Source organism: Pelmatolapia mariae, linkage group LG7 (genome assembly GCF_036321145.2).
Source record: "Pelmatolapia mariae isolate MD_Pm_ZW linkage group LG7, Pm_UMD_F_2, whole genome shotgun sequence".
NCBI classification, from domain to species: Eukaryota; Metazoa; Chordata; class Actinopteri; order Cichliformes; family Cichlidae; genus Pelmatolapia; species Pelmatolapia mariae.
The window spans coordinates 54,612,953-54,632,477 of record NC_086233.1 but is presented as its reverse complement, the minus strand read 5'-3'; the positions used below and the strand labels follow the sequence as shown (position 1 = coordinate 54,632,477).

The 19,525-nt window shown below is 38.2% G+C and overlaps 2 protein-coding genes across 4 annotated transcripts; one reads left to right on the top strand and one right to left on the bottom strand.

Moving 5' to 3' along the window:
• Positions 1–528: 528 nt before the first annotated feature.
• On the top strand, positions 529–4,866 carry calub (calumenin b). The gene is made up of 7 exons (XM_063481147.1): positions 529–614; positions 1,778–2,020; positions 2,171–2,364; positions 2,475–2,641; positions 2,739–2,799; positions 2,970–3,169; positions 3,559–4,866. The coding sequence occupies exons 2-7, from the start codon at positions 1,800–1,802 to the stop codon at positions 3,661–3,663; spliced, it is 948 nt and encodes a 315-aa protein (XP_063337217.1). The 5' UTR covers positions 529–614; positions 1,778–1,799; the 3' UTR covers positions 3,664–4,866.
• A 2,030-nt stretch (positions 4,867–6,896) lies between these two features.
• Positions 6,897–17,271, bottom strand: LOC134631438 (cadherin-related family member 5). 3 transcript variants are annotated; one of them, XM_063479772.1, is made up of 18 exons: positions 17,029–17,271; positions 16,835–16,886; positions 16,400–16,506; positions 16,079–16,293; positions 14,261–14,317; positions 14,074–14,166; positions 13,871–13,957; positions 13,671–13,781; positions 13,277–13,447; positions 12,807–12,897; positions 10,611–10,717; positions 10,307–10,507; positions 10,085–10,216; positions 9,606–9,684; positions 9,319–9,509; positions 9,199–9,219; positions 7,693–8,611; positions 6,897–7,593 (listed from the first exon to the last, which is right to left on the bottom strand). In XM_063479772.1, the coding sequence occupies exons 1-18, from the start codon at positions 17,069–17,071 to the stop codon at positions 7,550–7,552; spliced, it is 2,721 nt and encodes a 906-aa protein (XP_063335842.1). In that variant the 5' UTR covers positions 17,072–17,271; the 3' UTR covers positions 6,897–7,549. The 3 variants fall into 3 exon arrangements, with proteins under 3 accessions (XP_063335842.1, XP_063335841.1, XP_063335843.1); XM_063479771.1 differs by having other exon boundaries at positions 6,897–8,611; positions 17,029–17,270; XM_063479773.1 differs by lacking the exon at positions 16,835–16,886 and having other exon boundaries at positions 6,897–8,611; positions 17,029–17,269.
• Positions 17,272–19,525: the final 2,254 nt, after the last annotated feature.

The window sequence follows — 19,525 nt, the reverse complement described above, 5'->3', positions numbered from 1 at the left end:
TGGTTTCATATTTTGGGTTGATTTTTTTGGGTTGATTTTTTTAAATTGCAGGCCTTATTGTATTTTGATCTTTTTCATTTCTTTTTGGCTACAATTTGCAAGTTTATAACTGTGGATTGTATAATTGTAGAAAATTGTTTATTTTTTAAACAAATAAAAAAATAAAAAGGACTTCTATTTACTTGTGCTTGTTTATGTGACTGCTTCTTTTATGAATATGTAATAGCCAAGCTTCTCTTCATTTTCTTTGACAGATGAATTTCCCCTTGGGAATCAATAAAATGTAACAACATTAATACTATACAAAAATATATAATTAATGTATTTATTTATTTAAATAATAAGCGACATGTTTAGGCAAAATGTGATGGTTTTATAGCTTTTTTGACAGTGGTATTTATGAATGAAGTATGTTTTGTCGCCTTTGAGGACGTGGCGGTTCTTGGCCAATCCAATCAACGATGCTCTCTTGAAGTGGACCAATGAACAAGCGACATCGCATTCGGCTTCTCGTAACCTGATTGGTTGATTTTTGTTCTAGCACAGGAAGTGCATGGGTGTGTTTCCGAGGGGCGGGCGTAAGGCTACAGCGACGAACTTTGCAGAAGAAACCGGTGAGTACTCAAAATAAATTGGGTAAAATCTCTAAAAGAATATGGCAAAGTGTATTTCTCCAATAGTGACTTAAAGTGATCCGTTATGATGGTGCTCACTTATCTGCATTGAGCGCTTTAAATTGCAAGACTAATAGAGGGAAAAACTAGCGGTATCCTGGGTTAGCCAGTCTGCTATTAATGCCTCACCTTGGTATGGATGGTAACGGTCTTAGAAATAACGGTCACAAACTGTTGCTTCTAACTTTAATACAAAAAAGGCAAGATTTAAGTTGTCGAGATACAAAAATGATTATATCCCTTGCCACGCTAAAGCCAGTATAATGGTGAGCTTTTTTGATCACAGGATGATAAAATGACCAAAAATTAGAATATATGGGATAGCGACCCGGCAACTCTGTAAAACCGTTATTAGGTGTGTTTTTGCCAGGTAAACTTGCAAAGGTTTTTTAGATATGTGAACAGGTAGCTTAACCTCATACGTTTGCTTAAAAGCTCAAATCTGTGGATGTTTGGAGCAAAAGATCATGCAGCATGTTTTAAAGGGAAATCTGTACTTAATTGCCAGTTTATTAAGTATACCAAGCTTTACGCCGTACAGTAAAAGACAATAACCATGTAATTAATCGTTGTTCAGGAGCATAATGTTTTAGTTTGTAGCGTTACTTGTGATTTACTCACAGGAGTCGGTTTAACATGATGTGGATATCATATTCATACCTCCATTAAAATGCAGTTAGATTAGGGGGAAAGGGGAAAAAAAATCTAAAGCAATTTTAAATCACATTTTTTATGAGATTTTTTTTTTTCATATGCTCCATTAACATGTTTTGGTTTAATACTTTGTTGTGTGGAATGACTGTGTAATATGCTGGGAACTGTCGAGTAGATTATGGTAATAACAATGTGTGGAACATCAGCTTCCAGAAAGCAGCAGTAGAACAAATAAAGGATTGCATAAGCTGTGAAAGATTAGCAGTACTTGTGGTATTTGGCTGCCCTTTGAGTCATATACTGGCAACCAGCAATGAATGAATGAATGAAATCAAAAGACAGGATTAGTAATGACTGCATGCTTTCATGCCATGATAAAGAAATGGGTTTAGGAGGATGACAATGGCTTTTTGGTGATTTTCTTTCTCCCCTCCAAACTCCTGATCTAGACGGTGCTTGTACGTGCACAGGATGGAGCTGCGGCCACTCATCATGTGTTTTGCTCTCTGTGTGGTTTATGCCACCAGCAAACCCACAGACAAGAAGGACCGTGTGCACCACGATGAACCTCTCAGCAACCGAGAGCACGATGACACGGAGAACTTTGACTATGACCATGAAGCCTTTCTAGGACAGGAAGAGGCTAAGACCTTTGACCAGCTCACACCAGAAGAGAGCAAGGAGAGGCTTGGGTAACAACACTGTCTTCTGCTTTTTTAAAGTCATTGGTTCAAAAAGTAATTCTTCTGGTAAATTGTGTTTTGGTCACACTTATCTGAGATGACAAAACTTTACGGGGAAAAAAATGAACCTTTTCTAATTTTTCTGCTGTTTCTTTCCAGCATGTTGGTTGAGCGTATAGATGAGGATAAAGATGGTTACGTGACTGTTGAGGAAATGAAGAAGTGGATCAAGCATGCACAGAAGAGGTGGATCTATGATGATGTGGATCGACAGTGGAAGAGTCATGACCTTAATGGGGATAACGTGGTGTCCTGGGAGGAATACAAGAATGCCACTTATGGATACATTCTGGGTACACAGGCAGACAGTTTTCATTTCATATGTTACCTTTATTTTTATAGACAAATGTACTTTGCCACTCTTGGACTCACATTGAAAAATGCTGTGTCTTCTGACTCGCAGATGATCCCGACCCTGAAGATGGCTTCAGCTACAGGCAGATGATGGCTCGTGATGAGAGGAGATTCAAAATGGCTGACCAGGACAATGACATGAAAGCTAACAAGGAGGAGTTTACAGCCTTCCTTCACCCTGAGGAGTATGACCACATGAAAGACATCGTAGTGCTGGTGAGAGACACACTCACAAAGGTGCTACATACTGAGACCAACTGGATATCTTCCTTATCCTTTCTCACTATGTACTTTTTTCTTTTCTTTTTTTTAGGAAACTATGGAAGACATTGACAAGAATGGAGATGGCTTAATTGACCTGGATGAGTACATAGGTGAGTTCACACAGCCTACCAGCATCATTATTAGTTTGTACCACAAGATTTTTGGTGATTGGAGGAGGCAAACCAACACACATATTAAGTTTTATTATATTTTATAGGCCACGTTGCATTTCTGGCACTTGCTCCATCACTCAATGTGTTCCTGTCTGTTTGTGGTCTAGGTGACATGTACAACCAGGAGGGAGACACCTCAGAACCTGAGTGGGTGAAGACTGAGAGGGAGCAGTTTACTGAATTCAGAGACAAAAATAAGGACGGGAAGATGGACAAGGAGGAGACCAGAGACTGGATCCTGCCCAGTGACTATGACCACGCTGAGGCTGAGGCAAAGCATCTGGTCTATGAGTCTGATGCAGACAAAGTGAGTACTGTAAAATGTCAAAATTACTTCTTTCTTTCATTTTGTTCCTTGCGACTTTACTTTTATCTGCACCATGAGTAAAGGTAGAGAAAGTGAAAGTGGACTCATGCCCACACTGGTTGTGAAATTCTCAAGTTTTTGAATATGTAGCAAAATTGACTTGACCTAGTAAATTGTTAAATGTGATCCCAAACACTAGTCCAGACCAGACCAGTCAGCAAGATCATGATCAGCTCATACCAGTGTTCAGAAAATACTAGGTGTATCTGTAATCAAAACTCAATTGTAGGCCTTTAAAATAGCTTGAAAGGCAGACCATTGTGTTAGTTCAAACATATACGACAAACTGAATGCCTATAGCAGATGGTTTCTTGTGGTTCTTTTGTCAGGATGGCCGTCTCACCAAAGCTGAAATCGTGGATAAGTATGACCTGTTTGTGGGCAGCCAGGCGACCGACTTTGGGGAGGCGCTGACTCGACACGATGAGTTCTAAAATCCGCCTGCCTCCAAAGACTGTGTGCTCTTCTTGTGTGCCACCTTTTAGCCGTGGAGTGTTTTTTAAACAAGATGAGCTTGCCTAATCGAACGCCACAGACAATAATTTATTTGATTTCTTGAATGTGTCCCATTGCGCACACACACACTAACATTCTAAGCAACTTGCACACCATCGGCCAGTGTGAGCTCATGTTAAGCAATGCCTCAGATTGGGATATATAATGCCGGCCTTTGCTCTGCTTCCATACACTACCTTTCTTTTTTTGCCCATGTCAGGTAAAGGACGAATATTCTCAATCAGATTTTATCTTCTTTGAGAAGACAATTTCTTTGCATAGCCTTGATTTGTTGCAAAATGCTTCATGGAACAGAGTTTTAGTTTGTAGCCTACAGAGCAGCTTGTCACAGCATGTCATTCTGTAGTGCATTAGACTGAAACATAAAGCAGAATTTGTACCATTGCTCTGTAATTGGGCTCAAACTAAACTTTACTTGTACTTTGTTTTTCATTTATTCATATTATTGTGATGCTGGAGTAACAGCTGTTTGTAACAAGGAGGTATATGTTGAATTTCAGTGGCAATGGAGACCATTTGGTCGAGTGCAATACAGTATCATCAGTTGGACCAGGCTTTGTTTGCTAAGCTGGGCCTAAACCTTCCACGTTAACAAAATCTGCACATCCCAACCGAGGTGCTTCGTGTTAGCTGAAGGAATACAGATGAATTTAGGGACTGATGGATGCTTCGTCCTCAATGCTGCCTCCTTTCTTCTATCTCATCACCTCATTAGTGTGAGTGCGTGTGCGTGCATGTGAATCCGTGTGTACATATTTACTTGTATTCATGATGACTTGGGTTTTTTTTTCTTTTATTGTTACAGTTTTGTTTGATTCAGCTGAACTAATTTGTGTGCCAACCAAAATCTTTGTCCTGTTTTGTAAGCAATTTAGTTTAGAAAAAAATGACGTTTCAACATTTCTTTCCCAGATATGTTTGTCATGTTTGTACTATCACTACTAGCATTTATAACCACTGTTAATAATTTTTATGGTATTATATATGACTTTTTTTTTTACAAGCTCACTGCAGCAACAGCCTTTCACTAGTGACTTTACTGTAAATAAGTTGTTCAGCAAAGTGAGCACTCTAACAATCAGGTCCAGTTTTTGTGATTGAGAACAAAGTCTCAATAAAAATTAAAATAAAAAAAGGAGTGTTTTGGTTTCTTTATTCTTTTGTGTTGATTAAGCTGTCAGAAGCTTTCTGCTGTATAACAGCTATTCTCTGGAATGTTAAACATACCAATTGCTCAGTTACTGTCTTCTACAAACTTCACATTCCTAATAAATAATCTTATAAAACATTTCATCATATTAAGTGGAAGCTGAAAAATATCAGCGCTTGTATTAACAGTGAAGGAAAAACACAGTTTAGAATGTTGACCTGCTTGTTGTCTAAGACTTGTCTTCCTCCCACCTTCTTTTTCAGACATTCATTTTCCCTTCTGAGCTCACTATAATACTAATGTTGGTGTTTTCATATACAAAAGTGTCAGAACTGAGCTGAATGCACACAGTATTTAATGAATGTGGCAAAGTCACAAACTATTCAGAATAGGATTGATGAATATTAACAATTTATTCAGAAGCTCTTTTCTTTTGAGGTCTTTGTGATCTTTAGATTCACATTCACTTACCTGATGCTATTCATTAGGAGCCTTAACCTTGAAGTTTTTAAAGAAAAATGTTTTGTTGGGTTTTTTTTTATCCTGCATTGATGTACAAAAATGTGAGAAGAACAGGATTTATCTGCAGAATATTCAAGACTGAGTGCTGGCCTGCTACACTGACAAACTTATTAATGGAAGAATCAGTATGCACAACCTTTCACCTTTTGTATCTTTAGATTTCTAGTGTTTATAACCATCTGTCAGTAGCCCATAATGACAAAAACTGAAACCATATCTTTAGACACACTATGCTGAAAGTTAAACTATGGCCAGTTCTGACCTGCCTTTATTTCTGAAGTAGCCCAGTAGCATGAGGCTGCCACCAGCGTTTTTCACTGTAGAGATTGCATCAACCAGTTTATGAGTGTTTGCCTGATGCTGTGCTTGCAGTTCTTTCTAATGAGTTCAGTTTTGTCCTGTCAAATCAGAAAAAGCAAGTAAGTCCTTAAAATACTGTTTGGCAAATTCAAAGCTTGCTTCCTGTGCTTGAGTAGCTTCTGTAATTAAATGAAAAGAGCATTCAGTATAGCTAACTGTAGGAAGAGTCCCCGTGGTTGTAGCATTTGTTTTCTTTTTTTTCCCCATATCACATTTTATAAAGCCATTTTCCTACCAGGAAATAGTTTCTCCTGTTCTGTGGCTTGATAAAGATCTACAGAAGTTCCTTGGCTTTTTTCCCACTGACATGCAGTGTATGTTGACATAGATCTGAGAAGGTCCATCAGAGTGGAGCCTTTAAGAGTAGATGAACAGATTGGGCACTGATGGCACTGAGTGTTTGAAATACTGAGAGATTAAAACTTCAGATGTGTCCATGCCTGTTGTAACATGTGCTCCCCTGTTCTCCTTGATTTCAAGCTGATGTTCCGTGATGAATGTACACATATTTTATACTAATTTTATGTGGTAAGTAAGTGCATTCATAAGTGTAAATCTCTTCTCATCAAAATTCATAACGCTGTGGAACCTTAGATGCACAGGTAAGTGGCTTTTCAAATGTGGTTGTGCTTTGCACTGTGACTTTAAATGTAGATTTTGTACTCGTGTCATGTGATGGCAGCTGCTGGGGTTTTAACAGCTGCAAAAAGACGTCACTGACTGGAATGTGACCAGAAAATCAGACATTTGCTGTGATTATCCCTTTGAACATTCTGATTACTGATAAACGATCATCATCAAGTATGTGTTGTGCTCTTTGCCACAACATGTACATAAACTGGAGCTGCATTTATCCCTGTGGATTTAAATGTTAGCCTCTACATAGTCCTCTGATATTACAGCAAGTGTTTTGCTTGTGAATAGTACACCCACAGCAACACCACCGACCCCCCATATTCAGTCAGGATGGAATTTTAGCAGCACTTTTCACTGAGATTTGTGCAGATTTATCTTTTTGAAATATATTTCACAAACAATCAAAGTTATTCAGGATAAACTCGTATATTTGGTTCTGTTGTTAGTGTGAAATGTTTGGACAACAAAATCTCAATTTATGCTTTTATTTGTTTTAAAACAGTGTGTTCTTTATTTGTATTGCATTTTCATGGTATCCTTATTATCTTATTTAGACTATGACTACTGTATGTGTTATGAATGGATCAGCATGGTGTATTTCATGCTACATGTTACACGTTACATGTTGTTTTACATATAGACTAATATGCCACAACTTTCAAACCATGTGTCAAAATATCATGGAAGTTCCTCTTATGTTACTAAAACATTATTCAGAAAAATTGACTCTAGGTCTTCGGTACGTCACGGATGTTCAGTAAGATTAGTATGTGAAGAGTCCAAGTCATTAACTTAGCCTCTTTGTCATGTTTGTGGGAGCTTCTGTGAGCATCACTCTGCTTAGGGAGGCCACTGCTGCCGGGGAGTGTCATCTCACTGGATAGGTTTCCTTAATCTGCAGCTATGCAACTATTTGGGTGAGTGGCACCGTCAAAGCAACAGGACTCAGGATTTCCAAGGAGAACATTGCACTTTGGTTTTAATGTTGTAGCTTATTAGTGCAAACACATGCAGGCCTTTTTTGACGTGACCCTTCAAGTGCGCTGTGTATACACCCAGTCTTCATTTATGCCCTCAGAACAGCTGAGCCAGCCATTAGTGCTTCTTTCTTTCTCCATCATTTCTCCATCTTCGTCTTACCTGCTCCATCTTCTGTTGCCCGCCCAGTCACTCTCAGCGCCTGCGATATCATAGTGACATCACTTACTAAATGTGATAAAAATGGGATTACAACGAGCCATCACTCTCAGCAGCTCTTCTTCATCTGACTCTAACTCACCCTCACTGTTCTTGTCTGCATCTTCATCTCCCAGAAAACCATCATCATCCTCCCCCACCCTGCGGTCATCTTGGGTGTTTCCTGAGTGGGTCGATGCCCTTCTTTCCTCAGGATGACTGCTGCTGTCTGCTGTCCCGTCAAGACGCTCTGATTCTATTTCATCCAGTGACGTAGAGGGTTGGTACACCTCTGTGCTCAGAGCTACCGCCGTTCGCTCTGGTGTTTCTGGTGGCGTCTCAGTGGGAGAGGTATCTATATGTACCAATGTGGCTTTTAAAGGGACATCCTCTGGGGTGGGTGGGGGTGTGCTTGTCTGCCTGGGGATGGATGTGGACAATAAAGGCGAATATGAGGGCGTCTTCACACGAGATTTACGAAAGGGTTTGTCAATTTCTGCTGAAGCGATTCGGGTACGACTGAATGGAATACTGGATTGAGAGGAGGGGCTAGTTGTTGGGTCAACAAGATCATCATTGGAGCCTGTTTGCATATCCGGGCATGTTACAGGTGGAGTTGTATCAGCGTCATGGGTTTCAGGGCTTGGGCTGATGTTAGATTGTTCCTCGATAGACTCTGGATTTAATTCTGGTGGGATACCAGGGGCTTCATTGGGTGGAGCAGCACCCTGAGTTTTATCTGTTGGACTCACATTTGCAGGGGCTGTAAAAGTGGGTGAAATGCAAGATATGTTGGTTGGTGTAGAAACATTATTGTTGAAGGTTACAGTTTCAGTGGGGATGGAGCTGGTGTCAGGTACAGCTGTATCTGTGGGTGGGGTGGGTTCTTGGCAGGGGGTACATCCTTGTTGGGTGTAGATTCCTGGGTTTTCAGTAAAGCTGAAGGAAGGATTGTAAGTTCCATATTCTTCACTGCTGTAGGGTACTTCCTCCATTTGTGGCATAGTATTATGATGACTCATCTGAGGAGTGATTACATTCAAAACACAGAGGAATAAAGCTACTTTTTGCACAGAGACACAAAGACGGTGCAAGCAAATCATCCTGAGCAATATTATTTGAACATGCAGATTGCCCTCGAGTCTCACAGACTTATAAAGTACTCTGAATATTCAAATACTGTATAAACTTTGACATTAGAAATAGTAGATTCGACAAACAGGGTCCATGTGACATTTCTTGACCACACCTTTTGTGCGTGTTATTCTGTAATAGGAAGTTTGAGTTAAATCTGCAGATGAAGGCCATGAGATGGGGTTGGAAATTTTGGAACTAGTGAGGAAGTTGTATCTTGTATTTACATGAATTTTATTATTTATTCAGTTTTGCAAAACCTGATCATTTACTTTTAGCAGAATTAGAAGAGTTCAGATGTAAAACTGTAATTAAATCCCTTAGATGGTTTTGGATAGAAGATAAATATGCTATAAAAGTAACATTAAAAGGACAAGCAGTTTTTACTAAAGGAAAAAAAATTATGGTGAGGATACTGATAACTCTAAAACAAAACAAACAAATAAACAAACAAACAAACAAACAGGCCACTCACCAGCTGGAACCACCGTAAGCTCTGTGGAAGTAAATGCAAGAATATTTTGGATCACATTCAGACAAATAAAACAATGTTAATTTTAATTTTAGTAAATATTTTAGTCATAAAATATCTTACGACATTGGGATGTTTGCCCTGTGCTACACAGCCTCTCTCCAATGGGCCTCTCTTTCCCTTCTGTTTCTTCTTCAGCCACATCAGTATAGACAGGACACATCCAAGTGCAGTCATAAACACCATGCTCAGAAACAACGCTTTACCCACTGTGCAGCCGATCACGTGATCACCTCGCAGTGGACCATAGGGGACTGAGGCAAACAAGGTAAAACATGAAGAGCCTGTTTTAGTCTGCAGGATTATTAGCAATCAGCAGTGTATACAAGTGTGCAGGTGGGTCACCTTACTTGGTTGCCCTTCAGGTAACACCTCCACAACTACAGTAGCAAACGTGGCATCACCTGATTCCTGATCTACGGCCATAACCTGCAAAGTATTTTAATGACATCATTATCTTATTTACATGCATCTTTTATGAGATTTTCGTGGAAGACAGAGGGTAAGTGGAACACAGAAAACATGATTCACATAAACCTAATATAAACTCGCCTATGTTATTAGTAACTACAGGGAGACACTGGTTGTAATATTTTAGCCAATCGATTTTACATTGTTACATATTGGTTACATTTCCCCCCACCTGTTCTTACTGTGTTTCTACAATTTTAGTATACAAAGACAATGTTATTGAAAATATATGAACTATTTTATACTACTTTATTTAAATTCTCTGTAATGTATGATTCAATTCAAACAGTTGTTTAAAAAGTGCTAAATGTAAGTAACACAACGTATGGTTTGTAGCCTGTACAGTTTCGAGGCTCACCTCCAGAACATATTCCTGTTCTGGTTTGAGTTCGCTGGTCTTGGCTATCAGGAGACCCTCCTGTGTGACTTGATAGATGTCTGTGTGATTGGATGTGGGATTGAAGGTGAAGTAGATCATTGGATTGAAACCCTGTGAGTTTGTGGAGAAAAAAGGTGACGCATTACAGACTGCACTGACCATCAGCAGCATGGTTGTATCTGTGCGTGTCACAGTGCATACTTGGTTAAAATCTTGGTCGTGTACATGTAGCACTAGTGCTTTGCTACCGTAAGTATCGACCAGAGAGGCTGGACTTTTTCCTGCCACTACAAAGCCACGATATTCAGGCTTGTCAAACTCTGGAGAAAACTGGTTCGCTGCCAGAACTCGGACCAACACTGTAGCAACAGAATACTTCCTGGGGTCATTATCCTGATATGCCTGGGTGAATGACATACAGACAAAAAGCCACAGTAATGAGATTGGTACTGAAGAAGACGTCATACATTTTAAACCTGCCACTTACAGTGTGTTTGAGCCTTACCATGACCTGAAGACGCAGCAGTGGAGTTATGAGCCTGTCTCTCACCCCTCGAGTGAGCCTCATCTCACCTGTCAGCCTGTCCATCGTGAAATGTTCATCATGATCTCCTGCAACCAAGAAAAACCCATTTACAGATACAAACACAGAACATTTTTAAATCCTGATTTATGTTAACATTGTTGATGGGTTCAACAAATTTTTTATAAATGTTGGCCCTGAACTAGCAGCGGACATCCCGTGTCAAAAAAATGAAAATATCAGTAATATAAAATCAAATCCCTTTTCACTGTTTCTCTCTGCTACAAATGAGCAAGAAGTAATAAATATCACATTAAAATGTAAAAGTAAGTCTTCAATGGATTATCATGACATAAATATGTCCGTAGTTAAACAGGTTATTCTGAATATTGCTAGTCCCTTAACATATGTCTGTAATTTATCATTTCAGTCCGGTTGTTTTCCAAAAAAAATGAAAATTGCGAAAGTAATACCACTATACAAAAGTAATGACAAACACAGTTTTACCAATTATAGGCCTATTTCTCTACTGCCTCAATTCTCAAAAATTTTAGAAAAACTTTTCAATTCAAGATTAGAAAAATTCCTTGAAAAACATCAAATAATAAATGTTGGTCAGTATGGTTTCAGAACGCAAAGAACCACTTCAATGGCGATAATTGACGCAGTAGAAGAAATTACTAATGCACTGGATAAAAACAAATATGCAGTTGGTATTTTTGTTGATCTCAAAAAGGCCTTTGACACAATCAATCACTCTGTTTTATTGGATAAATTGGAAAGATATGGTATTCGAGGGAAAGCTGGTAACTGGTTAAAAAGTTACCTAACGGGGCGGGAACAATATGTTAGCATAGGGCATTACCATTCAGAAAAACTTGGTATTACATGTGGTGTTCCCCAAGGGTCAGTGTTGGGACCAAAACTTTTCAATGTGTACATAAATGATATTTTTGAGGTTTCTCAAGTACTTAAACTCATACTGTTCGCAGATGACACCAACATATTTTTCAGCAGCGATGATTACACTGATCTTGTAATGACCGTAAACAGGGAGCTAAAATTAATAAAAAAATGGATGGATATAAATAAATTATCATTAAATATAAGTAAAACTAAAGCAATGTTTTTTGGTAATTTAAAATATAATATAGAATTACCAATCATCATTGAAGGTGTACCAATTGATAATGTGAGTGAAAACAAATTTTTGGGAGTCGTAATTGATAACAAAATTTCATGGAAACCCCACGTCAGACACATAAAAACCAAAATTTCCAGAAGCCTCGCAGTTTTGAACAAAGTGAAACCATACCTTGATAAAGATGCACTTCGTACTCTGTACTGTACCCTGGTTCTTCCATATTTCACATATTGTGTGGAAGTGTGGGGAAACACATATAAAAATACAACTAATCCATTAGTTACAGTACAGAAACGAGCACTGCGTATTATTCACAAGGCTGGTTATCTAGATCATACTCACAAACTCTTTCTTCAGGCAAAGTTACTTAAATTCCAGGATCTGGTTAATTACAATACAACCATAATCTTATACAAAGCTTTTAATAAACTACTACCTGCAAATTTACAAACTATATTTGAAATTCGAGAAAGAGGTTATAATGTGAGAGGCTTCGGAAAATTCAAATTACCCAGAATTCGAACAACCCGTAAAGGTTTTTGTGTGTCTGTATGTGGTGTGAAAATCTGGAACAGTCTGAGTTTACAACTGAAACAATGCAAAAATATTCATAGATTTAAATTCCTCTACAAGCAGTTGGTCTGGTCACAGTATACTCAATAAATGGTGTTAGTGTGCTCTGTAATGTCTTTTCTCTTACCATTGCTGGTATATATTCAAAAAAAAAAAAAAAGTGTGCGTGTATGTATGTACATATATGTCCATGTGTGTGTAGATATATATGTATGTATGTATATGTATGATGCTTTGCAACGATGGGCGTAGCTGTGGGAAGCTTATTGTTTTTGTTGATGAGTGAGTATAGGGGTGGGATTTAATAAGTTTTCTTCGTCCCACTCCTTTTCAGGTAATTTTTGTTTGGTTTTTTTTTTGTTTTGTGCACTTTATGTTCAACATATGTATTTTGTTGTGCCTGAAATGAACAAATAAATGAATGAAATGAAAAAATGAATGAATGTTGCTGGTTATCTTACCTGACAGGATGGCGTAACTCAGTGAAGAGTTGAGTCCACTGTCTCCATCCACTGCATGAATGGGACCAGGAGAAAAGTCCAACAAAATGTCCTGCAATATTATACATATTTGTTCAAATCAGCTTCAAGAAAATACTAACCCAGCCACTGAATCTGAGTGTGGTTTGAACTGTGACAGGGAATTACAAAAATGCCAGATAACATAAAAAATTTTGATAGAATCTAAATAAAAAATAAAGGAAATTCAGCATTACATAGAAGCATTTTTTAAATTTAATTTCCTTTGTTTTGTTTTTTTTAAAAAGAAAATAAAGCTCAGAGCATTATCTTGGATGTATTTATCTGCTAAAACAAACATTTTGGACTTTGTCAGCTTTAAGTTTACCAAGCTCTGAGCGACTGATAGCCACACACTGTGTAGCTCTGATGACATGTGTGTGCCATCTGTGAGGGAGGGTTTAGTAGCTGACCTCTTCCCCCTCAGTGACGTTGACTGTGTACACAGGGCTGGTGCAGATTTGATTAGTCTCCTCCTGGAAAAGCCACGTGCAGGGCAGGAACTGTGGGTATTGGTCATCTCCATCTTGGACAGTGATGGTGATACTGGTGCTGATATTGTAGTGCTCAGCAGTGTTCATTTCCTGAAATAAAGACAAGCCAAATGTATTACACTGGTCATGAAGTATGAAATACAGTGAAGCTTTTCTTACAGTCTTACAATCAGGAGAACCAGTGAATCAAATCTTGATTGTAATTTTTATTGTATCTTTTGGATAAAAAACAATCTAGTAACATATGTATATATTTGCACAATTACTCACGTAATTAGAATCAAAGAAATAGAAATTAAATAAATGTACATACTGAGGCATAGATGGTGACAGTAAGCACAGTTTTGGTCTCATAGTCTAGAGGCTTGGACAGAACCACCTCTCCACTGTTTGGTAGATCAATTTTGAAATATTCGGCATCAGGCTGTGGAATACACACAAATACATAAACAATGATAAATTGTTTGTTTATGTTTCCAATTTTTATTTAAAAGGTAGAAAAATACAACTTACGGATGCCTGGTCAATTGAGTAAATGATGTTGTCATTATCTGCATCTGTGGCCTGGACAGTAAATACCACAGTATTCACTGCAGTCAGCTTGAAAACACACAGACAGACAGGCAGAGAAGCACTTGAGGCAGCAGGAGTGGAATTTTTTATTGTTATATACATATGCAGAGATTTGTGTGTGTGTATTTTTGAGAGCGCTATACCTCACTGATAACAAGAGCCCGGACTGTGTTTTCTGCAAACACAGGTGAATTATCATTCTCATTAAGAATCTTCACCAGGACGCTGTAAACACTCTACAATAACAGCAAAAAGACACACATATATTCAGCTTTGAATCTGGAATGATACAAAGAGGAATTATGAGTAAAATGATGGAAGACAGTGTACCAGAAGGATGCCGTCCTCATGACATGTCAATTCAGCTATTAAGATGGGTCCCAGTGCCTAAAAGATGTAAAACAAGAGGCGACAGGCAGAGTGGTATGATAACATTGTTAAACATAGCTGTCAAAACCACACATTTCAAATGGAGTCCCTTTCCAAATCAGAAACTTTGTAACCAGAGTCCATCAAAGACACTTATAGAGAAGCTAAGCAGGGTTGGGCCTGGTTAGTACTTCTGTTGATGTTCAGGGTTATTTTTCAAATCTTAATTTAGGCCGTTTCTCTTTATTCAGTAAACAGGACATAAGAGTCATGTGAGCACTCAATACCTGTCTAATAACATGAAACATTAATTTGTATAAAGGGATTTTAAATCAATTTAAAAGAATAGACTTTTTGTAATCATAGTTTTTTAAGCTGATTTGTGTTGAGTTTTTGAGTTGATTAATAAATATGTAAAGAGTCTTTCCATTCTAAAATGATTTATATAATATATAACTTAGATTTGACCTGCATTTGGATAACTTAATGCTATAAAGTATGAAATTATAACATTTCTTTCACTGCAGCAATTACATATTTAAAATAAACATATAGATATGTGGAGATTTATGCATTGACCACTTTGTTAGGTACTGCCTGTAAATACAAACTAATCAGCCAATCACATCAGAATGGGGAAGAAAGGCGATTTAATTGATTTTGAACACAGCATGGTTGTCTGTGCCAGATGGGCTGGGCTGGCGTCAACAATAAAAAAGAAGAAGATAAAACCCTTATCAATGCCAGAGGTCACAGGAGAATGGGCAGACTGCATCAAGCTTATAGGAAAGCTTATAGGAAAGCAATAGTAAGTTAGAAGAGCAGACCATGCTGGATTTTGAAGCAGATGGTTACAGCAGCAGAAGACTACACCTATATCTGTCAGCTGAGACTACAGTTTGCACAGTTTTAACAAATTGGACAACAGAAGATTGGAAAAACGTTGCCTGATCTGATGAGTATCAATTTCTGCTGTGACATTCAGAATTTGATATAAAACAACATGAAACCATGGATCCATTAATTTATGCTTGTGATGGGGATGTAATGGTGTGGGGGATATTTTCTTGGCACAATATGGGCTTCTCGGTATCAACTGATCATTGTTTAAATGTCACAGTCTACCTGAGTATTGTTACTGACCATGTCCATCCCTTTATGACAACAGCATACAAATTTTTGTTGGCTGATTCCAGCGGGATAATGCACTATATCACAAAGATAAAATCATCTCAAACTAGTTTTCTGAATATGAAAGTGCATTCACTGCACTCAAATGGCCTCCACAGCTAACAGATCTCTATCCAACAGAGAACCTTTGGGATTTAGTGTAACAGGAGATTCATATCATAGATGTGCAATCAACAAATCTGCAGCAACTGTGTGATGCTATCATGTCATTTGTTCACAGATCAACCCTTTTCCTTCTGTTTATTAAATTCAGGATTGTTGGTGTTATATGTATTATAAATATTATAGCTTCTTCCTTCTGAAGTAATTTATCTCATTTTTTTTGTTTTAAATGAGAGATCAGCACATTGAAAGACTTTCTTGGGTTGAGAGAGAGGGAGATAATCTAGTTGACCCATTAACAGTTGCCATGATGTAAGAGGATGACAGTAAGAGAGGTTGGGTTTGGGCCAAGAAGGAGATAGTGAGGTTCAACATGTGTTAGTTCCAAATACAGTCTCCTTACTGTGGCTCAAGGCTACTACAAAAAGTAAATTACACATCTAAATATTTCTGCCTTGTAGACAGCTCAGTTATCAGTGCCATTACCTCTCTGTCAAGCACCCGGTCAGCTGACGTGTTGAGCCGGATGTTGCTTCCATCCAAGAAAAACCAATGTGCATCTTTTCCAATTAGGCTCCACTGCACTCCCTCCATTGTGGTGTCAGCCATTAACTCAGCAACAATCTCTCCCCAAACTGTGTTTTCTTTGATTGCTGCAGATACATTCTGGCCGTCCAAACATCCACCCCAGCCTGACATTCCTGTGCCAAACACAAACACACACTTAAACACATAGACGGGGGGTTAAAGCTTCATTAAGTGTGACCTATAACTTTAGCTTTTGGCTTGACTGTGAGGTGGTTGCACCTGTGACTGTGCGAAGATACAAGAAAACCAGCAGCAAGCAGACTGGAGCCCTGGCAGTTGGTCCAGGGAGGGCCATTCCTGGGTTAGGACTCAGGAGCCAGTTCTGCCTGAGTTAAGGCAGAGAAAGAGCAAAAACAATTAACTAAACATAGTCATTGTTATTAGTGTTTCACATTCAGTTATTCTCATTAGGTTAAGAGTGCGACATGATACCCAAACACAAATACACTCTACTCTGCCTTATAAATCCCATTTAAGTTTATTAAATTAGGTTTTCAGTTGGGGTTTCTTCAATCAGAAAGAGCGGACTAGTAATAATAACCTACTATTCCTCTTAGCTCCATGATTCTCTAACATGCTTTCCGTACTTTTATTCCCAGTTCATCTGCAGACGTGTAATCTTAACTCTACTCTGTCAGTGCTGGTAATACTCACATGCCTCCTGCGATGCTCTTGAGTAACTGTTTGGATCTGTGAGCACATCCCACTGAAATAACAACTTTACCACTTATATGAAGTAAAATAAACACACAGAAGCCTGCCTTTACACACTCATCTGAACAGAGTTTGTCTTATAGATCAAGACTGATCTGCCATCCACACTGTTTGCTAAACTTTGGCTGACTGACCTGTTGTTGTCAAATCCTCTGAAGCTAGTTGGTCAGTCTGCATATCCTCCTGACTTCTGATGGACGTGGCATGTCTGATTCTCAAAACCCCAAAAATCCACCAAACATCATTCAGAAAGACAGACTGACGCTTTCAAAAATAAAAATAAGTGACAGCAACAGGTAAAACACACACATACACACACATTGACACCGCCCTCCCCACATACATTAAAAAGCAGACAGCAGCTTATGTGTGTCCACGGATAAATGTCAGCTCAGAGGCTAAAGGCTGAGGGCGTGGCTTACCTGGCCAAAGAGGAAAACTCCAAAGAGATTACAGATGACAGGAACTTGACAATGAGGTCAGAGACTGGGGTCACAAGTGAATTCAAGAGATTTGTATGATACTCTGAGACTGAGACTCTTCACCTTTATAGACATTGTGTCTGGCAAACTCAGCTGTCAGTTTGTTCCTGTATTACAGAGCATAACAAGAACATTTTGTTTAGTACGTTAGGTCCAGGATGGTCATACATAGGTGTGTAAATTTCAGGCTGTGAGATAGTTTAGAACTTATTAAAAGATTCTAAACATTTTCTTTGGCAATACAGCTCGTCCCTGCTGGATTTGTTCAATTAGCAATTAATGTGTGACAACTAATAGACCCTGACAAGGGATTAGCTGTTCATCTTCTGAAGATTAACCCACATCTCAGCACACCCATGCAAAAAAACAAACAAAAAAACAGAACCTCCCAAAACAATAAAATTAAGGAGTGTGTACACACACCTTTTGGAATCATTTGATGTGAAATGTTTTTAGTGACAGCCTCAGAGGGGGAAAAAACGGCTCAAGACTGTTTAATCTGTATCTTATGTGCACTATATATCACAATATAACAATAATTTTTCATATCATATGAATGTTCCTAGAAGCTTTCAATCATATTAGTGTGTTTTAATAACTTAGAATATTCATTTAATATCAACAAAAGACATAAACTGGATCAAAAAAGGTTATATTGTGTTTATCTCTTCAGCCATGACTGAATATGGCCACTGGATGTCAGCAGAGAAGTGGTTAAAATACGGGAGGCAAGTCAAAGAGTTGACTTTCAAAGCTAAAGTACCCAAACATTTGCTTCTTTTAGAATGAGTGTATTTTTCTTGTAATAGACTTAAATACTTGCTGTGAATAAGGGGAAAAAAAACCATTTATAATTATGCAATTGTGTTGCTGTAGATTCTCTCAATAGTAAAATTGTAAGTACGTTTATTTTATTGTGTTTTTGACTCAAAACAGCTTTATAGAGGTAAATAAATAAAAAGACAACTTATGAAGATTAAACCTCATATCTTTAGACACTTGTCTCAGCACACCCATGCAAAAAACCAAAAACCAAAAAATACCCAGAACCCCCAAACAATAAAATTAAGGAGTGTGTACACACACCTTTTGGGATGATTTGATGTGAAATGTTTTTTGTGACAGACTCAGAGAAAAAAAAAGGCTTAAGACTGTTTAATCTGTATCTTATGTGCACTATATATCACTATGTAATAATAAGTTAAAGGCAAAGTGGACAAGTAGCAGGTCAGAGTTTCAGAGCAGGAACACCTGACTAAAAAAAATTGCCAACTGACACTCCAAAGCATAAAGACATGATTTTCATAAGAGCTGTGGTGTGGATTTGTCCTTGATCCAACACAGCTGATTTAAATGGCTAAATTACCTGCTCAACATGTCTTGAAGTTCTTCAGAGGCCTGGTAATGAACTAATCATTTGATTTAGGTCTGTTGACCCAGGGTGATATCTAAAATCTGCAGGACACCGACTCTCGAGGCCTGGAGTTCCCTACCCCTGATTTAGGGCTTTTAATATTGTACCTGTACAATGAGGACAGTATTTCCTCAATGTACAGGTAAATAGAATAATGAAATATATAATCGCAGAAGGAAAAGCTTGACAATAAGTCAGTTTTCCTTCTTTTTGTGCTAATGGGGGGTTGAAGCTAGTTTGCAGACTCCACTGGGTGTATGACGTGGGTGTGTGGATGGAGTGCCCACCTGCTGCCCAGTGTGTGCTGGTAAGTGAATTCACATGACATTTGTTTCAGATGCTGTTTCTCTGCTGTCTCTCCCAGTAGTGAAAGCCATATGTTTAATGTAAAATATATGTGTTCATGCTCTTTTTTCTATTGCAATTATCAAATATTTTTGAGTAGACTATGTATTTAAAGGCGGTGTATGGCCCAGGGGACAGTTTCCATCCAGCAAATGACCCCAGTCAGATCTGCACATGCGAGGTGTAAGAGACAAATTCTGGATATTAGTATTAGTGTTTGTAATATTAAAATAAGTTTATCTAATGTTAGGCTGATATGTCTCTGACAAAATATTGGATATGCTCTTTTGTTCTCTAGTTAATGGTATCATCATATACATGTAGGTAGTGCCTCAGTACTGTGGAGCAAACATATTACACCAAGTAATAGATGAACAATTAAATGACAGA

Bases quoted from the DNA above. Each gene is read 5' to 3' on its own strand.
- calub (XM_063481147.1), top strand. From the start codon at position 1,800: ATGGAGCTGCGGCCACTCATCATGTGTTTTGCTCTCTGTGTGGTTTAT. The intron at 2,021-2,170 runs GTAACAACACTG...GTTTCTTTCCAG, and splicing joins GAGAGCAAGGAGAGGCTTGG to CATGTTGGTTGAGCGTATAG. The intron at 3,170-3,558 runs GTGAGTACTGTA...TTCTTTTGTCAG, and splicing joins ATGAGTCTGATGCAGACAAA to GATGGCCGTCTCACCAAAGC.
- LOC134631438 (XM_063479771.1), bottom strand. From the start codon at position 17,071: ATGCAGACTGACCAACTAGCTTCAGAGGATTTGACAACAACAG. The intron at 10,217-10,306 runs GTATGCACTGTG...ACAAACTCACAG, and splicing joins ACGACCAAGATTTTAACCAA to GGTTTCAATCCAATGATCTA. The intron at 9,685-10,084 runs GTGAGCCTCGAA...AATACTTTGCAG, and splicing joins AACAGGAATATGTTCTGGAG to GTTATGGCCGTAGATCAGGA.